The sequence below is a fragment of the Astatotilapia calliptera genome, chromosome 1 (assembly GCF_964374335.1).
Source record: "Astatotilapia calliptera chromosome 1, fAstCal68.1, whole genome shotgun sequence".
Classification (NCBI taxonomy): domain Eukaryota; kingdom Metazoa; phylum Chordata; class Actinopteri; order Cichliformes; family Cichlidae; genus Astatotilapia; species Astatotilapia calliptera.
The window spans coordinates 14,374,612-14,393,917 of NC_137422.1; the positions used below are offsets into that span (position 1 = coordinate 14,374,612).

At 40.6% G+C, this 19,306-nt stretch overlaps 1 protein-coding gene across 4 annotated transcripts; it reads left to right on the forward strand.

Annotated features, from left to right (window-relative positions):
- The first annotated feature begins 1,585 nt into the window (after window positions 1-1,585).
- On the forward strand, window positions 1,586-17,865 carry phka2 (phosphorylase kinase, alpha 2 (liver)). Of its 4 annotated transcripts, XM_026164125.2 has the most exons (33): window positions 1,586-1,868; window positions 1,989-2,078; window positions 3,733-3,891; window positions 4,707-4,754; window positions 4,933-5,101; window positions 5,248-5,330; window positions 5,710-5,790; window positions 5,890-5,988; window positions 6,074-6,220; window positions 6,325-6,378; window positions 6,528-6,650; window positions 6,764-6,859; window positions 9,784-9,891; window positions 10,101-10,179; window positions 10,586-10,720; window positions 10,813-10,922; window positions 11,032-11,176; window positions 11,374-11,452; window positions 11,526-11,677; window positions 11,770-11,940; window positions 12,583-12,692; window positions 12,793-12,929; window positions 13,022-13,184; window positions 13,661-13,740; window positions 13,823-13,901; window positions 13,986-14,115; window positions 14,234-14,335; window positions 14,565-14,683; window positions 14,935-14,958; window positions 15,415-15,468; window positions 16,295-16,528; window positions 16,605-16,805; window positions 16,886-17,865. In XM_026164125.2, the coding sequence occupies exons 2-33, from the start codon at window positions 2,001-2,003 to the stop codon at window positions 17,057-17,059; spliced, it is 3,723 nt and encodes a 1,240-aa protein (XP_026019910.1). In that variant the 5' UTR covers window positions 1,586-1,868; window positions 1,989-2,000; the 3' UTR covers window positions 17,060-17,865. The 4 variants fall into 4 exon arrangements, with proteins under 4 accessions (XP_026019910.1, XP_026019928.1, XP_026019920.1 ...); XM_026164143.2 differs by lacking the exon at window positions 15,415-15,468; XM_026164135.2 differs by lacking the exon at window positions 14,935-14,958.
- The last annotated feature ends 1,441 nt before the right edge of the window (window positions 17,866-19,306 follow it).

The window sequence follows — 19,306 nt, forward strand, 5'->3', positions numbered from 1 at the left end:
GTTTGGGTAATTGTCCTGTTGGAATACCCAGTTGTGTCTAGCTGTTGATTTCATTATCTGTGACTACGTCCTCATTTTAGTTTTGACAGCATTTCTAATAGATAATGGCAGATGGCTTGAGCATGAATTGAGGCTGCAGTTTGGGGAACTGTTTTGCCTCAGAGGGAACTAGTGGTGGCTCCTGAGCCACGCAGATCTCCATGTACTAATGACAAGTATAAATTGAAAATGGAAGGGAGGGTCAGGCACACAAAATGCAGCTTGTAGTGTCTGGGGGTCATATTTAGACAGAGATCCAGAAGGGAGGTGTATGGAGATGTGGTCCCAGTCCTGAAATTCAGATAAATTTATCTCCAATTGAGGTGAAGTTGACAAAGTTGGAAGTAGTCCTTCTTCATTATTCCAAAATAGCTTTAGAGTATGATGCTACCACCACCATGCTTGACAGTTGGAGCAGTTTTCTGTAAAACATGTTCGAAAGGGGTTCAAATCCATCATCTGTCTCGGTCTTTCTATGTGGAGTTTGCATGTTATCCTGGTGTTTGCGTGATATGCTGGTTTGCAAATTAGTGGCTTAAGTTGATAAGTTATTCTAAATTGCCTACAGGTGTTATATGTGTGTGAATGGTTTTCTGTCTCTGTGTATCAGATGGGTGAGCTGTCCAGGGTGTACTCCACCTTGCCTTGTGGCAGATGGGATAGACTCCAGTCCCCCCAGAAAATCCAAAATCATTATGAACTTGTACACCCAATTCTTGTTTTTTCTTTTTCTTTTTTAACAGCCATTAGAGACATACGCTATGCAATCATTCCTGGAAAAACAACTTTTTATGATTTGAAGAAATCATAAAAAGCCTCAAATTACCATGACATCTTTTGACCACATATTTTTATGCATTTAACTATGTATATTTCAATTAAATGGTACTTTTAACTGTTCTTTACTTTCCCTGATTTTGAAATCAAGATATACTGGAGATACATTTACTTGAGTACTGGACTAAAATACTGAATCTGCACTACAGCACAGTAATATAGTCCTGGTATACATAAATAATAAACAACAAGGGAAGTTTATGTCTGTTTGTGTTTTTTTCTGCTGGTATATCTTTCTCAGATTATACGTAAAAAGTCGTCTATACTGTCAACATTTACAAAATACACCAACTGTATATTCTTTACAGTGATGATGACTTTAAGGACAAAGAACAATGCATGAATTACATTTTAAGCAATGTGCAAAAGTACAGTTCTGTGGTACTCAACGAGTGTTTTTATTTAATGCTGCTTTAAAATCGAGGGAAATAAAGGGAAACTCTAGCTGAATGCATTTTAATAGCTAGATACTTAAACTATTTACATTTTGTATATAAAATATAAACCCCCCAAAACCCAACAGTACATGTAATAAATCTATTGTTTGTGATACGAGCCATATAAACTAGCAGGATACTCGGTCAGTTTTCCCCATTTCTAAATAAAGTGAATACGCGGCTTAAAGCCTTGGAGTGGAAGGAACGAAAGTGATCTGGCGCCCCCTGTCGTCGAGCAGGGAAACAACAAGAACATAATGTATTTTTCTTTTACAGATTGGATGTACAGCCGCTCACAGACGTTTCTGCCCTCCAGCCTCTCTGTGTTTGTGAGACCTCACGTCCTGTCTTCTGCGAGCCCTGACTCGTCTTATCAGGCGCTTTGACCGGGCCGTGTGGTCCTGTGTGCCTGAAAATTCATGCTGCAAGCTTAATGTTACGTGTTGATATCGTCAAAAAAACAGCTGGATGCTACCCGGCTAGCGAGCGCTAGCAGAGCAGCCTCTGCGGGGATCGAGTCGGCGAAACAGGAGTGGGAGGATGGGTCGCTGCCTGGTAAGACAGCCTACCTAATTTATTAAGCGAGAGCCGGTGGTGTTCGAAGCTTCGTTTACAAAGAAGTAAATGCCGAGCTTTAAGCGGTCGCTGAGACTTAAACTGTCGTTTTGTGTGCAGTGATCAGAGAGGATGAGGAGTCGCAGTAACTCAGGAGTGCGGCTGGACGGCTATGCCCGGCTGGTCCAGGAGACTATCCTGTGCCATCAGGTGAGTTCAGACATGCACCAGAGACGAGGCAGCGCAGTAAAGCTGGAGCACTTCCGCAAAGGTGGAGTGGAGTAAGGGCCCCTTTTTGCGCAATGTTACTGAGAAACGTTTGAATGAAGCAATAATTCAAGATCTAAATGTGGAAGCACTTATTTCAAAATGAAGTATGTTGCATACTGTGATTACAGTTACTGATGCGTTACTACCCGTGTACTAGTTTAGATGTTGCAGAATGTACGTGGTTGTATATGAAATACTTTCATACATTATTTCAGACACTATAGTCCATTTGAACGTTTAAGTCATGTAAACTTTAAACGAGACAACACCAGGACCCAGTGTTATGGATTTCAGTTATGCACATATCCTTGATTTCTCCTTCAGAAGCATTCTAGGTATGGACATGTTTTGCAGCCCATATAGGTTAGAGTTCAGCCAAAAGTGAGCTGCACAGAAATAAACAAAGTGTGGGCAAAGTTCAGGCACTGGAACAGGCTTAGGACTGGAAAGCTATGTACTGTTATCTCCTGGCTCTTGAGCTCACATTGAGGCACCATCAACAGCTGTCTATGCTAAACTGTGACCCAGAGAGTACTCAGCTGATAGGAAACAGCATCAGCTTTCCAGGCATAGCATATACTGATATGTCGGGGTATATGTTTAGTGAGAGAGGAGGGGGTGACACACTGATGTCTCAGGCTCCTCCAAATATAAACTGCAACTGCTGTATTATTGTTATTGGGCACACATGAACTTTCAGTAACTTTCAGTCAAAGGACTTTGATACTTTTTAACAATTTCAGTTTGAATTGTAATCAGTGGGACCATGCTTTCATTCATTTTCAGCTCTGCTCATAGGAGATCACAGTAACACATATAAGAATAATAGCTATGAATCTGTGATAGCCAAAGAAGAATCACGCCTCGTCGACTTAAAGTGTGTATTGGGTCCTGTCTGTGCGTTGTAATCGTTGGTGGAGTGTTCAGCAGCTAGCTAAAAAGCTGCAGCTGTGTGTCTTGTCGTGGATCTTTCACACATGGATTATAGAAAAAAGCTCCTGCTCCTTCAAGCTTGACCAAAATTTGCACCAGCCCACATGGATAAATCAAATACTCTCTGGAGAAAAATGTTATGGTCAGATGAGACAAACATTGAGCTGTTTGGAAGAGTAAAGCTGAGGCTTTCAAACCTAAGAACACTTTACAAACTGTCAAGCATGGTGGTGGTAGCATCATGCTCTGTAGCTGTAATGCTGCTTATGATACTGGTACATTGCACAAAGTGGATGGAATAATGAAGGATGACTATCTTCAAATTCTTCAGCTTCACGTCAGATCAACAGCTAGAAAGTTGAAACTTGGACGCAGTTGGGTTTTCCAACGGGACAATGATCCCAAACACACCAGAATTGGTTTTGGAATGGAGCTTCTGTAAAGGCCTTCCCAAAGCCCTGACCTCAGAAATGTTAAAGATTTGTGTTTGTGGTACAATCATTCAACTCTCAAAAAACAAAACAAAACAAAACCCTAAATCACAATTATGATCACATTCAGGCTCATGATGAGTGCAGGTAAACTATTGACCACAACTGTATCCTTCACACCACCCCTGTCTTTACTATTAGTTAACATGTCACATGTGTCTTGGTTTCAGAATCCAGTGACAGGACTTCTTCCTGCCAGTGCGCAGAAGAAGGATGCCTGGGTGAGGGATAATGTTTACAGTGTCCTGGCGGTGTGGGGGCTGGGAATGGCCTACCGGAAGAATGCAGACCGCGATGAAGACAAGGCCAAAGCTTATGAACTGGAGCAGGTGTGTTTGCAACATAAATAGAGCGAGTGAAAAAGGGGCCTGTGCATTCTTTCAGTTATGACGGGTTAAATATTTGAGGATAGCAATACTTAGTAAAACTTTAATGAATGTGGGCTGTAGTTAAGCTAAAGTATCACATTAGCTCAACATAAAATATTGTTTTACTCTTAAATAGCTTAAAGTGAAAGTGAATATAAAAGAATCACATTTGTTTTGGTCAGCACTGCGATCATAACGTTTTAGTAGGCTTTAGAAAGAAGAGGATTAAAGAAAGAGGAAAGGATTATTTCATTCTGACATAACATAGTGCACATGCTGAACATGCACAGGCTTTCACCCATACATACGTACATAGTGCATGTACTGAGTGCCATCAATCAACAAGTAGCACTCTGCCCCTAATTATAGAGTAAGGTGTTATAATGTCTAACTTTAAAATCAGGCCAGCACTGATAAAAGTTTCTGATTAAGATTCATTAAACGAATTGCTAAAAATTATCTAATGTGTATGAAAAAAAACCCAATTCATAGTTCTGTTAGAATTTTTTAAGTACATTTTTAGCTCTTGTAACTTTGAGTCAGTGTTTAATAGTCCAAGCTGATAAATTTGCTAACCTGTTTGATAGAATACAGCACATTGCAAAAGTCTCGAGCCCCCCTCCACGGGTTCTTGTGGGAAATGTGAGAATAAATACACAGAGCTACAAGAGATGATTGTAACTGTTTCCTTTCCAGCTTGCTAGAAATAGAAAGTAAATTGCATCACGGTGAGATTTTTGCCGTTTACTGATAGAGCTGTTTTTGTTTGCTGGCAGAGTGTGGTGAAACTGATGCAGGGGCTTCTGCAGTGCATGATGAGACAGGTAAGATATACCCTGGGTTTGAGTATTGGACTGCTGGGCAAACAAAACAAACAACTTGATGACGTCGCTTTGTACTGTGGAATTATTGACGTTGCTGATTAGCTTATGAAGAAACTCATTATAAACTTAGCTAAAGCTATAGACAAAAAACAATGAGTCTTTGGTCATGTGTTTCCAGGTGGCCAAGGTGGAGAAGTTCAAACACACCCAGAGTACAAAAGATTGCTTGCATGCCAAATATGATACTCCCACTTGTGCCACAGTGGTCAGAGATGATCAGTGGGGTCATCTCCAGGTGGACGCCACCTCGATTTACCTGCTGATGCTGGCACAGATGACAGCCTCAGGTACAATAGTGATGCAGACTGCTTTTTTTATGTATATATATAATTTTTGCCTTTTCTTTGCCTTGGTGTTGTAACATCATGTTATTAAAGAATGAGTTTTCCTTTGTTCAAACAGAACTGAACATAGTTGTTATCTTATCCCGCAGGTCTTCGTATCATTTCCAACCTGGACGAGGTAGCCTTCATCCAAAACTTGGTCTTCTACATAGAGGCTGCCTACAAAGTAGCGGTGGGTAATGTTTTTTAGAGGTCTTGTTTGGGTATGTGGTGTCTGGAGGGTGACATATGAGTAGTTAAATGAAAAGACACAGAATAAAAGCTGCTCCCAAAGTATGTGCATGTCGAGTCTTCTACTGTAACACGTCCAGATGTTTGGAAACACTTCTGGGTTTTGGACTGACTTCAGAGGAGTGTAACCACAGGTTTTTGAAACAATGAATGAAAGAATTATTAGTAAAAAGTCAGAGGTTTGTTTGTTTGTTTGTTTTGTTTCTGTTATCATAGTTTAATGATAAATTAGTGGAATAGGCTTTTCAGTGCCATGATGAGTTTCAGTACTGGAGAGTTGCTATAAAGAAATGAAGCCATGACCATTTTTACCACTGCAGGACTATGGAATGTGGGAACGAGGTGACAAGACTAACCAGGGCATTCCTGAGCTCAATGCCAGCTCTGTAGGAATGGCTAAGGTACAAAGGATATGTGATATTTAATAATTATCAGCATTTATGATACACTGTACTGTCCATTCATGGATATAGGGATTCATCTGCATATGCACGTTGCAGGCAGCGCTTGAAGCTATAGATGAGCTGGATCTGTTTGGTGCTCATGGAGGGCCAAAGTCAGTAATCCATGTGTTGCCTGATGAAGTCGAACACTGTCAGGTATCATTTTTAATTAGCCTTTAGCTATGGTAGCATCACCTCTGTTTGTCTTTCTTGTATTCAGCGTGCTGTTTTTCCCCTTCAGTCTATTCTGTGCTCCATGCTGCCAAGAGCTTCAACTTCAAAGGAAATAGATGCTGGTCTTCTGTCCATTACTTCTTTCCCTGCGTTTGCTGTGGAGGATGCTGACCTGGTGGCCGTGACGAAGTCAGAGATCATAAGCAAACTGCAGGTGAAGTCAAAGCATAAACAAGCTGGACATTTCTGCCAAGGAAAAGTATATTGTTTGGTATTTTGACCTGCGCTCTTTAAATTCTACTCTTTGCTTTATTTCAGGGTCGCTATGGCTGCTGTCGCTTTATCAGGGACGGATATCGTTGTCCCAAAGAGGTGATATATTCTAGTATTAAGGCTCATGGGACATGTAAATGCATTACAGCAGCGAAACCAGGGAGGAGGTGCTCTTTTTTAGTGAAGAGTATAGATGTCTATGTTTTTTTGCAGGAAAGCTTATGTAAGCTCCTGATCTTTCTCTCTAGGATCCATCTCGGCTGCATTATGATCCTGCTGAGCTCAAGCTATTTGAGAATATTGAGTGTGAGTGGCCTGTGTTTTGGACTTACCTCATCCTGGATGGTATTTTTGCTGGTGATCAAGTTCAGGTAAAGCAACCAAAGACACTGGTTCATATGCACTTTCTGCTGTACTCACACAATCATTGAGTCACTTTGGATATGGCTTTTTTAACAATAACAACAAATTTGCTTTTGTACAGGTGCAAGAGTACCGTGAAGCACTGGAGGGTGTTTTAATCAGAGGGAAGAATGGCATTAAGTTGGTGCCTGAACTTTATTCTGTTCCTCCTGACAAGGTATCCTAGACTCACGGAGAGCACAAGATACAGTTAGTGCAGTTAGTACCTCTGTACACCACCATAGTATGGGTTATATTTTAAAATGAATGTGTGTTTTAAGAGTATTAACAAAAGTATTGCATTAGCTATGTAGGAATTACAGCCATTTTTAAACATGGTCCCACATTTTGACAGATATACAGTGGGGCAAAAAAGTATTTAGTCAGCCACCGATTGTGCAAGTTCCCCCACCTAAAATGATGACAGAGGTCAGTAATTTGCACCAGAGGTACACTTCAACTGTGAGAGACAGAATGTGAAAAACAAATCCATGAATCCACATGGTAGGATTTGTAAAGAATTTATTCGTAAATCAGGGTGGAAAATAAGTATTTGGTCAATAACAAAAATACAACTCAATACTGTGTAACATAACCTTTGTTGGCAATAACAGAGGTCAAACGTTTACTATAGGTCTTTACCAGGTTTGCACACACAGTAGCTGGTATTTTGGCCCATTCCTCCATGCAGATCTTCTCGAGAGCAGTGATGTTTTGGGGCTGTCGCCGAGCAACACGGACTTTCAACTCCGCCACAGATTTTCTATGGGGTTGAGGTCTGGAGACTGGCTAGGCCACTCCAGGACTTTCAAATGCTTCTTACGGAGCCACTCCTTTGTTGCCCGGGCGGTGTGTTTTGGATCATTGTCATGTTGGAAGACCCAGCCTCGTTTCATCTTCAAAGTTCTCACTGATGGAAGGAGGTTTTGGCTCAAAATCTCACGATACATGGCCCCATTCATTCTGTCCTTAACACGGATCAGTCGTCCTGTCCCCTTGGCAGAAAAACAGCCCCATAGCATGATGTTTCCACCCCCATGCTTCACAGTAGGTATGGTGTTCTTGGGATGCAACTCAGTATTCTTCTTCCTCCAAACACGACGAGTTGAGTTTATACCAAAAAGTTCTACTTTGGTTTCATCTGACCACATGACATTCTCCCAATCCTCTGCTGTATCATCCATGTGCTCTCTGGCAAACTTCAGACGGGCCTGGACATGCGCTGGCTTCAGCAGCGGAACACGTCTGGCACTGCGGGATTTGATTCCCTGCCGTTGTAGTGTGTTACTGATGGTGACCTTTGTTACTTTGGTCCCAGCTCTCTGCAGGTCATTCACCAGGTCCCCCCGTGTGGTTCTGGGATCTTTGCTCACCGTTCTCATGATCATTTTGACCCCACGGGATGAGATCTTGCGTGGAGCCTCAGATCGAGGGAGATTATCAGTGGTCCTGTATGTCTTCCATTTTCTGATGATTGCTCCCACAGTTGATTTTTTCACACCAAGCTGCTTGCCTATTGTAGATTCACTCTTCCCAGTCTGGTGCAGGTCTACAATACTTTTCCTGGTGTCCTTCGAAAGCTCTTTGGTCTTGGCCATGGCGGAGTTTGGAGTCTGACTGTTTGAGGCTGTGGACAGGTGTCTTTTATACAGATGATGAGTTCAAACAGGTGCCATTCATACAGGTAACGAGTGGGGGACAGAAAAGCTTCTTACCGAAGACGTTACAGGTCTGTGAGAGCCAGAGATTTTCATTGTTTGAGGTGACCAAATACTTATTTTCCACCCTAATTTACGAATAAATTCTTTACAAATCCTACCATGTGAATTCATGGATTTTTTTTTTCACATTCTGTCTCTCACAGTTGAAGTGTACCTCTGGTGCAAATTACTGACCTCTGTCATCATTTTAAGTGGGGGAACTTGCACAATCGGTGGCTGACTAAATACTTTTTTGCCCCACTGTATGCACCCGTTCTCATAGTAAGGGCTACATTATTGTGTCATGGTCTGACCTAATCCACCTTTCATTGCTTTGTTTTGTTAGACCAGTAATTTTTTAAAGCGGTCTTGAGCAGTAATTCTCTAAGCTTTCTGAAGATCTTTCGAAGTTTGTCTTTGGTCATTGGCATCCTCTTTTTCAGTCCAGTCCTCATACCTGACCATTTTCAGAGAAATGCTTTTTATGGTTTGTTGTTACTGACCTGTGAATTGTTCTGGCATAAAAAGGCAAATAACTCAAGGGATGAACCTGTGTTGTATCAACACATAACAGACAACTTGGCAAAAAAAAAGAAAGATAAATTATATCTTGAAGCATTTTGTTACTATCTGGGGAGGACGAAAGAAGCTTTTTTTTGTCTACTACATTTCTTTGGCATATATTTCAATTAAATCACTGCACCTATTTCCCATTTTCCTAGTGAAATATACAAAATGATGGGGGACTCAAGATTGTGCTGTAAATTAGTCTAAAGAAACTTAATCAAAGATACAAAATTGAGTCTTTCATGAAGAATACTTTTAAAATGTCTGTTGTAATATGACACATATGCCATAGGAGCAGCTTTTACATGTGCAATGCTATTGTAGTGTATTATTTTATATTTTTTCAGTATCAAGTTTAACCATAATTCGTTGCATTGTCCTCTAAAAATCAAAAGGTAAAAAAATGGTTGTGCCAAAAAAATGTTTTATTTATTATTTATATATTTACTATTTGTTCTATATAGTTTGTAGAAGTCATTAAACTTTGTTTAATGACAAATTTTAGACAAGTGGAAAAATTAGCTAACTAATGATGGTTTAGCGCTAATTAGGGAACATTAGCATACTAGCATTTGCTAATTAGCTAATTGCTGCGGTTAATACTCTTTTCCCTGTTTTTTGTCATCATCTATATTCTATAAAGTTGTAGTTTTGTTCACCTAAGGGTTATTTTTGCTAATTTTACTCATACATTGTCAGTCTGTTGGGTAGAAATATTAGCTCCAGACTCTGTCTGCTCCCTGCTGTTCTGTTTACCTGTTGTGATAAAGACAGGGACTGTTTCAGTGTATATATCTGTTTATTAAGATACCAAAAAAATATGTACCTCTTGCAGGTTGAGGAGGAGTATAGCAATCCTCACTCAGTAGACAGGGTAGCCATGGGTCAGCTGCCACACATGTGGGGACAGTCACTCTACATCTTGGGGTGCCTTCTGGCTGAGGTAGGTCCTGAGCTACACACTAGCTTAAATGTTAGCTAGCCACAAGGCAACTGTTTGTTATCATTGTGTGTATGGCAGACAAATTGGGAATAATGCAGTATTCTAACAGACATTCAATACACAAAAACCACCTCACTTTTTATACGTATAAGCATTCAACGAATGTTATAAATCTTCTGCTTCGTCTTGCCTTTTCTTTTCGGATTAAGGGTTTTTTAGCACCAGGAGAGATAGATCCGCTCAACAGGAGATTCTCTACAAGCTTCAAACCAGATGTTGTGGTACAAGGTTGGTGATTAATTTGTAGGAAACTGATATGGGCTGAGAGTTAAAGTCTGGTACATTAAGCAAGATATTAACTAAACACTGCTTTGAAAATAGAGGGACTTTCAGCTTCAGTAACCAATGTCACATTTCTGAAATTAGTCATTTCTGATGTTCTAAAGTCAGCATATTTTTGTACACACCAATGCACCATTGTGCACACCAATTCATGCAAGCACTTTTTTATGCTTAAATGCTTTTTATCTAACACTCCAATAAATGCATCGGAGAGCAACTTGGGTTTAGTAACTTGCCCCAGGATATTTGGCATCCAGACTGGAGCAGCCAGATATTGAACTACCAACATTTTAATATATTTTAAAAATCTTTAAATATCTAAATTGCTTTTTATATGTTTGTTTGTTTTTAGTTTGTGTTCTAGCAGAGTCGGAGGAGATCCAGGAGTTGTTAAGAGATCTGGGGATCGAGGTACAAACGATGGCAGAAGTTCTGCCCATCAGGGTCATGCCAGCTCGCATCCTGAGCCATGTCTATGTTAGACTGGGTAAACGAGCACTCTTTTCCTTACAGTGTACACCTGTGCATGTGTGTTCATATTAAAATAAATAAGAGTACCATCTGGTGTCTCTGCCACAGGGAACAGCAAGAAACTGAGTCTGAGTGGGCGGCCGTACAGACACATTGGTGTCCTGGGAACATCCAAATTCTACGAGATCCGAAATCGCTCTTACATATTCACCCCTCAGGTAAAACTAGGGCATGTTGTGACCTTGTTATGTTAGCCACATTAACATTAATAATTGAACAATAAATATTTGAATTTCTATATTTCTGCTTGGCCCCCCCTTTGTTCAGTTTCTGGATCAGCACCATTTCTATCTGGCTCTGGACAACCAGATGATTGTGGAGATGTTACGGACCGAACTGGCCTATCTCTCTTGTTGCTGGAGGATGACAGGGCGGCCCACGCTCACATTCCCAATCACCCGTAGCATGCTGGGTAATAACCAAAGCATATCAGTCTGTAATTGTTCTACATAATATAATTAATAATGTACTGTATTTTTAAGCTAATATAAAAAATAAACTTAGATGTTTAGACTGCATGTTCAAACAGGAGATGTCACTGCTGAACACATGAACTGTGAGTAGCTCCTAATTTTTTACCTGATGAATGTCCATCTTTTTTCTGTCTAGATGAAGATGGAGAAACAATTGATTCATGTATCCTGTCAACTCTAAGGAAACTACAGGATGGCTATTTTGCTGGAGCGAGGTTTGTTTCCCTCTATAGCTTAAAACAACAGATGATGTGACTTTTGTATAAAGTTTGTGGCTGACCACTACAGGGTGCAGATGTCAGACGTCTCCAGTGTCCAGACCACTTCTTTTCACACTCGTCTCAGCTTCCTGGATGAAGAGAATGATGACATATTGCTTGAGGATGGAGGCGATGATGATGATGGATATGGAGAGGAGTATAATATCTGTCGTCCCTCGGGTAATTACTTATTGTCCAAGACTGTACAGCAGTTGTGTGGCACAATTAATTTGTCCTGTTTGTAAACATGGTTCAATTCGATTTAACTCTAGATGACTCAGAAGATGTATTTGACCAGTACCTCACCCAGCTCCTTCACAGCACCACTACCAAGTGCCATCTTCCTCCCATCCAGAGGGGGCAGCACCATGTCTTCAGTCCAGAACATACCACAAGAGACATCCTGTCTTTTATGGCGCAGGTCCAGGGCCTGAACGTTCCCAGTGAGTTTCTCAACAATGTAATGACCATGCTAGTTTTCATGCTAGTGCAGATACACTAACCATAGTGTGTATTTAAAAGATGGATGTGGTCACCACAATGCCACCAATTGTTTTGTGAAGCCTTGTCTTGAGCGTTTTGGTTGTTTTGTTTATTTGAGACAAGCACAGTGTCAGTGTGACTGAAAATGTTTGCTGAGGTCACACATTAAGCAAGGACTTTCACCCCCTGCTGGCCATTAGAAGGACAGGCAGGTTTATGGCACTCGAGCACTGGCTTCACCCTCCTATCACAGCCATCTTTTATAAGGAGTCTGTAATGATATAATAAGACTGATGTTAGATTTTTTTGACATCAAAGTAACAAATCTTGTTAAAACACTAAGCCATTGTCAAGCCTGTCAAACCTGCACAGGTCTGGTCTACCTCCTGAACCCAAGGGACGAGTCATCACAGTGCAAGCTGTTACTGCAGTAAAAACTGTGATTGAAGGAATTTTCTAATAATAATCCAGTAATAAGCAAAGGTCCCTGTTTAACAGCAAAGCAGAGACCTTAAAAGGCATTTTTTTGTAATAAGCTGCCAGTGTGTTAAAAAGCAGAGACTCTCTTTTTAATGCTCCGTTTTAATGACACGTATTTTCAGAGTCTTCCATGTATCTGCCTGTGACTCCGGTCAAGAGCAAACATCGCAAATCTCTCAACCTTCTTGATGTTCCTCATCCTCAGCACGGCCCACAGGCGAAACAGCACAAGGTAGGCACAGCACATCCTTCCACCAGCAAACTCACTTCTCTCATGACGTCAGTATTGCTATGAGTACATTTGTCTAACCCTGGCACTTTTCCTTTACTAGTCACACTCTGCTGCTGATCTTCATCTGCCGCGAGACTCTCAGGGCAACACAGACTTTGAAGCATTGGTCAGGCAGCTAAAAGAATGCCCCACTCTTCAGGACCAGGCTGACATCCTCTACATTCTCTATGTGATGAAGTATGATTATCAAGACAAAAGTAGAGCAAACGTTTGATTAAAAAATGCTGCTTTTGTAATTGCCCATCGTGTGTTTTTGTTCTCTTGAGCAGAGGAGCTGATTGGCTGGTGGAGTTGTCAGGTCCTGGGCAGGGTGGGGTCAGTGTGCGATCACTGTTGGAGGAGCTGTACGTAGAAGCCGGAGCCTGTAAAGAGTGGGGGCTCATTAGGTACATCTCTGGAATACTGCGCAAGAGGGTGGAGGTCCTCGCTGAGGTCAGTGTCTTAGGAAAAAGGTGGCTTAGCACCTGGTTGGAGATTATTTTAAACAAAGTGTGTCAGCAACTTGCAGCAGAGATTATGTGCTTGACTTGGACACCTAAGTAGTAAGACAGCACTACCACCAACAGCATGATGATGCCATTCCACATGTAGCCACAAATTGACCTTACAAACATATATCATAAATCATGTATACTTATATATTCAGTCTTTATCCATGTCATTGGTATCTTCCATGTGGATCAGTCACTGTGATCAGATATCTGGACTTGTTCTGATCCAGTGTTGTTGAATCATTGCTGACTGTTTGTTGACCTACCCTATTCCTCCTGCAACAAACAGCTTCAGTCACTCACTCATGCTACAAGTAAGATTTAGGAAGTTCCTAATAGGTGTGTTTTGAACAGGATCAACAGTGTCCATGGCCATTTATTAATAATTCATTCCACATGTATTTGTCCTTTCTGCAGGCCTGCACAGATCTGATTTCCCATCACAAGCAGCTGACTGTAGGTCTACCTCCTCAACCCAGGGAAAGAGTGATCACAGTGTAAGCTGTTATTGCAGTAAAACAGTGTGGCTGAAGAAATCTTCCAATAATAATCCAAGGTCTCTGTCCTGATTCTTTTCAGCCCTCTTCCGCCAGATGAGTTAAACAACCTCATCTACGAAGCCAGTGGTCAGGACATCAGTGTAGCAGTGGTCACTCAGGTAAATCAGTCACCGTTTGGACTGACTGATAATTTTTTCACACACCAATCTTACAGCCTTGAACTGTGTGTGTCTGTCATGTAGGAAATCATGGTGTATCTAGCCATGTATGTGCGCTCCCAGCCCGCTCTGTTCGGGGACATGCTCAGACTCAGGATAGGACTCATCATGCAAGTGATGGCCACTGAGTTAGCTCGCAGCCTGCACTGTTCTGGTAGGAAAAAACACCCAAACACAACGTACACATGCACATGCACGCATAACCGAGTGGTTGAGCAAAGGAATTAAGTCTGCAGAGTGTGCAATATGAAAAGCTTGAAATGTCTTTGTAGGGGAGGAGGCGTCAGAGAGTTTGATGAGCCTGAGTCCATTTGGCATGAAGAACCTACTGCATCACATCCTCAGTGGCAAAGAATTTGGGGTGGAGAGAAGCAGTGAGTTTTGTTGTTCCCTATGCATCCATCCCTCATCCCTCAGGAACAGCTGAACACCTTTGTAATAATCATGGTCATATATTTTGTTGCTCTCACACAGAGTCTATGTATTCTACACCAGATCAGGAACCTTGTTACTTAAAATGATTAATCAGGAAAAAATTTATTTGACTTCCCCTTAAACAATCCTGAATCTTTGATCTGTGACTCCTGTTTTTTTTCCCATCAGTGCGCCCAATCCAGTCTGCAGCCACTAGCCCTGCGATATCCATCCATGAACTAGGTCACACAGGAGCTACAAAGACTGAACGCACAGGAATACACAAGCTAAAGAGTGAGATAAAACAGGTGGGAATAATAGGACATAGAATTCTAAGTATTGTAATTTAAGTATATATATTTAATCTGCTTCAAGTGCCTTTTTATCTATCTATCTATCTATCTATCTATCTATCTATCTATCTATCTATCTATCTATCTATCTATCTATCTATCTATCTATCTATCTATCTATCTATCTATCTATCTATCTATCTATCTATCTATCTATCTATCTATCTATCTGTGAATATAATGACACTGTTCTTCTCTTTTTGCAGCTGGATGACTCTCGCCCTACAAGTGTGGGTTGGCTTTAATAATATCTAGCATGTGACTTTTTCTGACCTTGGTCTAAATGACTAAATCAGTCTAAATCCATAGCTGGAGTGACTCTCATCCCATCCCATGACAGTAGGAGAACAAGACTTGGACTTCAGATAACTTTTCTGCAGTTTGATGAACCAGTCCAGACCTTCATTAAGCTGTTTTCCCCCCACCCCCATAACCCATCTTGTTATAGCATTTGGTCATGGATTGGCATGGTTTGTTTGTTAAAGGATTTCTGTTGTGATCAGCCCTGTCCAGCTATCGTTTTGCTTACAGCAGTCTTTCTCGTGTGCTGATTTTCGCAGCTCTGTTGTCATTTTTACTCATGCCCTTGCTCTGTGTGGCTCCAGCGCCATCATATTTGCAGTGCGACAGCCGTGTGAACCATCTCAAACTGTTCTCTGTCATCTGTCATCCATATCCATGTGTAGATCTTCAGTGGCGGTTTTTCCTTGAGTAGCAATGTCACATCGCCTCGCTCTACGGTAAACCATTTCACCTCGCCTGCTTCATGTCACCTTATTTGTTTTAAGGTTGCAATAGGAAGTATGTGTAGACCAAGCAAACTCCATTCGGATTTCATAGTTTATGTAGATATCTTACAGTTTACTCGTGGCTTTACCTATTTAAGGATGAGGATGCTGTTATTTTGTAATCTATTATTATTAACAACGGTTTTAATGAGAAAGCAAGCGCTCACAAATGTACCCAACTAACAAGTATAGTGTGTTAGAGCTCAATTGATAACTTTCATCTATTTATAAATGATGAAACAGTACATATCAAGACAAGATTCCAATTCTTTGCATTATGTTAAAAACAACGTTAACATAACGTTTTTATTTGATCTCATATCAGCACGGGCTCTACTGTGGCCGAAGCCTGGGGTAGCTTGTGATCATAAATCTCTGGGTCTGGGAGACGTCTGCATTTATAATAGCTTGGCAAAAATAACCCTGGGTGTGTTTATCATAATGAAGCAATGTGGCAGCTGTTGCAACATTATACTGTATCATTTCTGGTTGGAAGATAATTAGTAAAGGCACAAGCTATATCAGGCTGTTACTACGGCTACAACACTAGTTAGTAAGCTCTTTAGAGTATTTATCATTAACACCAATAATATAATAATAGCAGCCTTGTCCTTCAGCATATATACTAAAGTGCTTTTTTGCCAAGTTTGATGGAGTGTCAGTATGCATGGATAACTGCATGAAAGGTGGAAAAGCTGTCATTTCGTGGTCTGGTGAGCTAAAAAAAAAAAAGTGCTCCAATATTTCAACCTTTTTTACATGTTTTGGCTCGCCACAGCGGTGCAGTAGCCCTTCCACTCCCAGTGGAATGCTGTCCCCGGTGAGCACTTGTCCAGGAGACGGCCAGCTGCACTGGGAGGAGAGGCAAGGCCAGTGGCTGAGGAGACGCAGGCTAGATGGTGCCATCAACAGAGTACCTATGGGTTTCTACCAAAAGGTGTGGAAGATCCTGCAGAAGTGCCACGGTCTGTCCATCGACGGATACGTGTTACCCTCTTCTACCACAAGAGAGGTAGATACTCGCAGACCTGCTGCAGATTTGGACTTCCTGCATATGTGTGTGTTTAAATTCTGTGTTTTCTGTTTAGATGACAGCAGGAGAGATTAAGTTTGCAGTGCAGGTTGAATCTGTGCTGAACCACGTCCCTCAGCCAGAGTACCGGCAGCTGCTAGTGGAGACGGTGATGGTTGTGGGCCTGATAGCGGACGTAGACGTGGACAACATCGGCGGCATCATCCACGTGGATCGCGTCTTGCATTTGGCCAATGACCTTTTCCTCAGTGACCAGGTACTAACAGAGAAAGGTTTTTGGTCTGTTGCAAGTATTCGTTCACTGAGCTTCACTCTGCGTTACCTCTTCATCTTTAGAAATCCCACGGCGCCAGTGAGTATTTCCTTGAGAAGGACCCAGCAACCGGAATCTGCAACTTTTTCTACGACAGCGCTCCTAGTGGTAGCTATGGCACCATGACCTATCTCTCCAAAGCAGCAGTCACTTACGTCCAGGACTTCCTGCCAAGTTCCAGCTGCCTGATGCAGTGAATGGGCAGACTGGTGTGTTTTACTAACAGACTCTATAAACACCCGAAGAGGCATGTTTCATAAAACTAACTTTTATCACCTCATACTGTTCATGCGGTGCTTGTAAGTATACTCTTTAATAAGCTGTGTAGCGCTCATATAACTGTTCTAACATCGTAGCCTTAGCTGCCAGTGCAGACCTCTGTATTTCAGTTTATTTCGTCTTTGTGAGTCTAGACCGTAAACCTATTTATTTTGTGAACGTGCTGCTCAGACGTATGTTTATGACATTTACAATCTTACTCTGTTGTCTGTCTTGTAATTTATCGTATGTTACAGTTCTATTCAGGCTCAGCATTTACCAGAGGAATGTCAATCATATGTGCACTACTTATTCCTCATAAATCAATTTCTGCTGTTATTCTCTATTTTTTACTTAGTAACATCGTAATTTATTGTTCTGCTGTAATTAATGAGATAATTCCCCAGATATGTGGGAAAAACAAGTAAAATATACAACTTGTGCCACAGATTAGCTTTTCACTCACACATGACCACGTTCATAACAACACATGTATTTATTTTTAAGTGTGATAGTTTCCATGTTCTTTATTATTTTGTTTTCATTGCAGCCAATTATGTTTTAGTACTAACAATACTCTGTTTGGGAACAGTTTTTTAAAAATCTGTGTTGTGTGTATAAAGATAAAAATCAGTCTATTTCTGCAAATCTCCAGGGTTATGCTACTGATATGTCTGGTCAACTTTACCTCAACATATACTAAAGGTTTGTTCATTTAGTGTGAAATAAAGAAAGAAAAAAAAGCTTTCATGTGTCTTTTTTAATATGCACATCCATTTTCCTGTTTCACAGAAAGGACTGCAATGTAGTAATTAATTTACAGCAAAAGTAAGTTAACGACTACCCAACAGGTGGAAGTTGGCCAGGTGTTTTCCTTGGCATAGACTAGCAGTGGGTGTCTAGTCTGTTTTCCCAGCTGCTGAAATGATAGTAGGCCTCTTTTTGCTGACATTTTTATCTGCAATAGTAGCGCAGTAGAGTAACCACATGTGCAGTTAATGATGGCTCAGTGTCACTATTAGGGTGTCAGTTCTGTATAACAGAAGAACTGATATAACTAAAAAAAAACTACATTAAAGATTAAGGGAGACTTATTGTGCTAATTTCCAACTCTATAAAAATCCTCATGGATTACTAGATCATGATTACATGATTCACGTTTGACAGTAATTCTTTGTACTGAACTTTGGTGCAACCCGTGCACATTCACTCTCTATAACAAGCTTCTATATCACCCTCCAAGTCAACTTCCTTTTGAGCAACTTCTCTTAGCAAACAGGTTTGAACAGCGCCTCGAGGCAACTGTTGTTGTGATTTGGCGTTATATAAATAAAATTGAATTGAACAGCAAGGGAGTGTAGCTGCTGATGCATTTTGGCATCATAAAGATCTAAGACTCAAAGTGTGCATGTCCAGAACCATATCCATTTTCCAAAACAGTCCCATCTTTTATTAGAGACTTACAAAATTGTCCTAGTCATATGCAGGCCCGATTTGAATATAAGACATAAGTCAGACCATCTCAGACCTACTAAGTTTGTTATTTTGCAGCTTTTAACCTTTTACTGGGAACTTGAAATGCTTGCACACGGCAAATTTCACAACCCTAGAGAGTTACTGGAGGATATTACAAGACTGTTACCTTTTATCTTTCCTAAAAAAAAAAAGGTCATTGTTAAGATGCAAATCAAGGAACTGTTTACGATTCCTTGCCAGATAAAGCATTAATTGAAAATATAAATATTGTATTACAAATTGCTATATTCATATAGCTATTTTCTTAAAGTTGCAAAGTGCTTCATAACTGAAATTTTGTAAAGCATTAAAAAAACAAGAAAAAGTTAAAAACATTTGTTAAAAAAAAAAATCTATTTGATTCAAATAAAAAATAAAATAAAAACTAAAAACGTTACCAGGATGTTGTTGTTCAGACAGGGGCTAAAATCCTGAGATGTGATAAAAACAAAACAAAAAAACAAACAAACATTGGGATTTGAATAACATTTGTGCAAAATGTTAACTCACTGCAGCTCGTGGACATTTCTGACTGTTTGCAAAAACTCACGAGCAAAAAAACAAATCCACCTATACCCAACCTCATACCGGTGTAATGACATAATTTCCCCGAAAGATGGCAGCATAACAGTGCTACTGTGATGTAAAGGTTTTCGCTAACTGCTACCAGA

Coding starts and splice junctions, on each gene's coding strand:
- phka2 (XM_026164125.2), top strand. CDS start 2,001: ATGAGGAGTCGCAGTAACTCAGGAGTGCGGCTGGACGGCTATGCCCGG. Junction 5,331..5,709: donor AGGCTGCCTACAAAGTAGCG/GTGGGTAATGTT, acceptor TTACCACTGCAG/GACTATGGAATGTGGGAACG. Junction 13,741..13,822: donor AGGGAAAGAGTGATCACAGT/GTAAGCTGTTAT, acceptor GATTCTTTTCAG/CCCTCTTCCGCCAGATGAGT.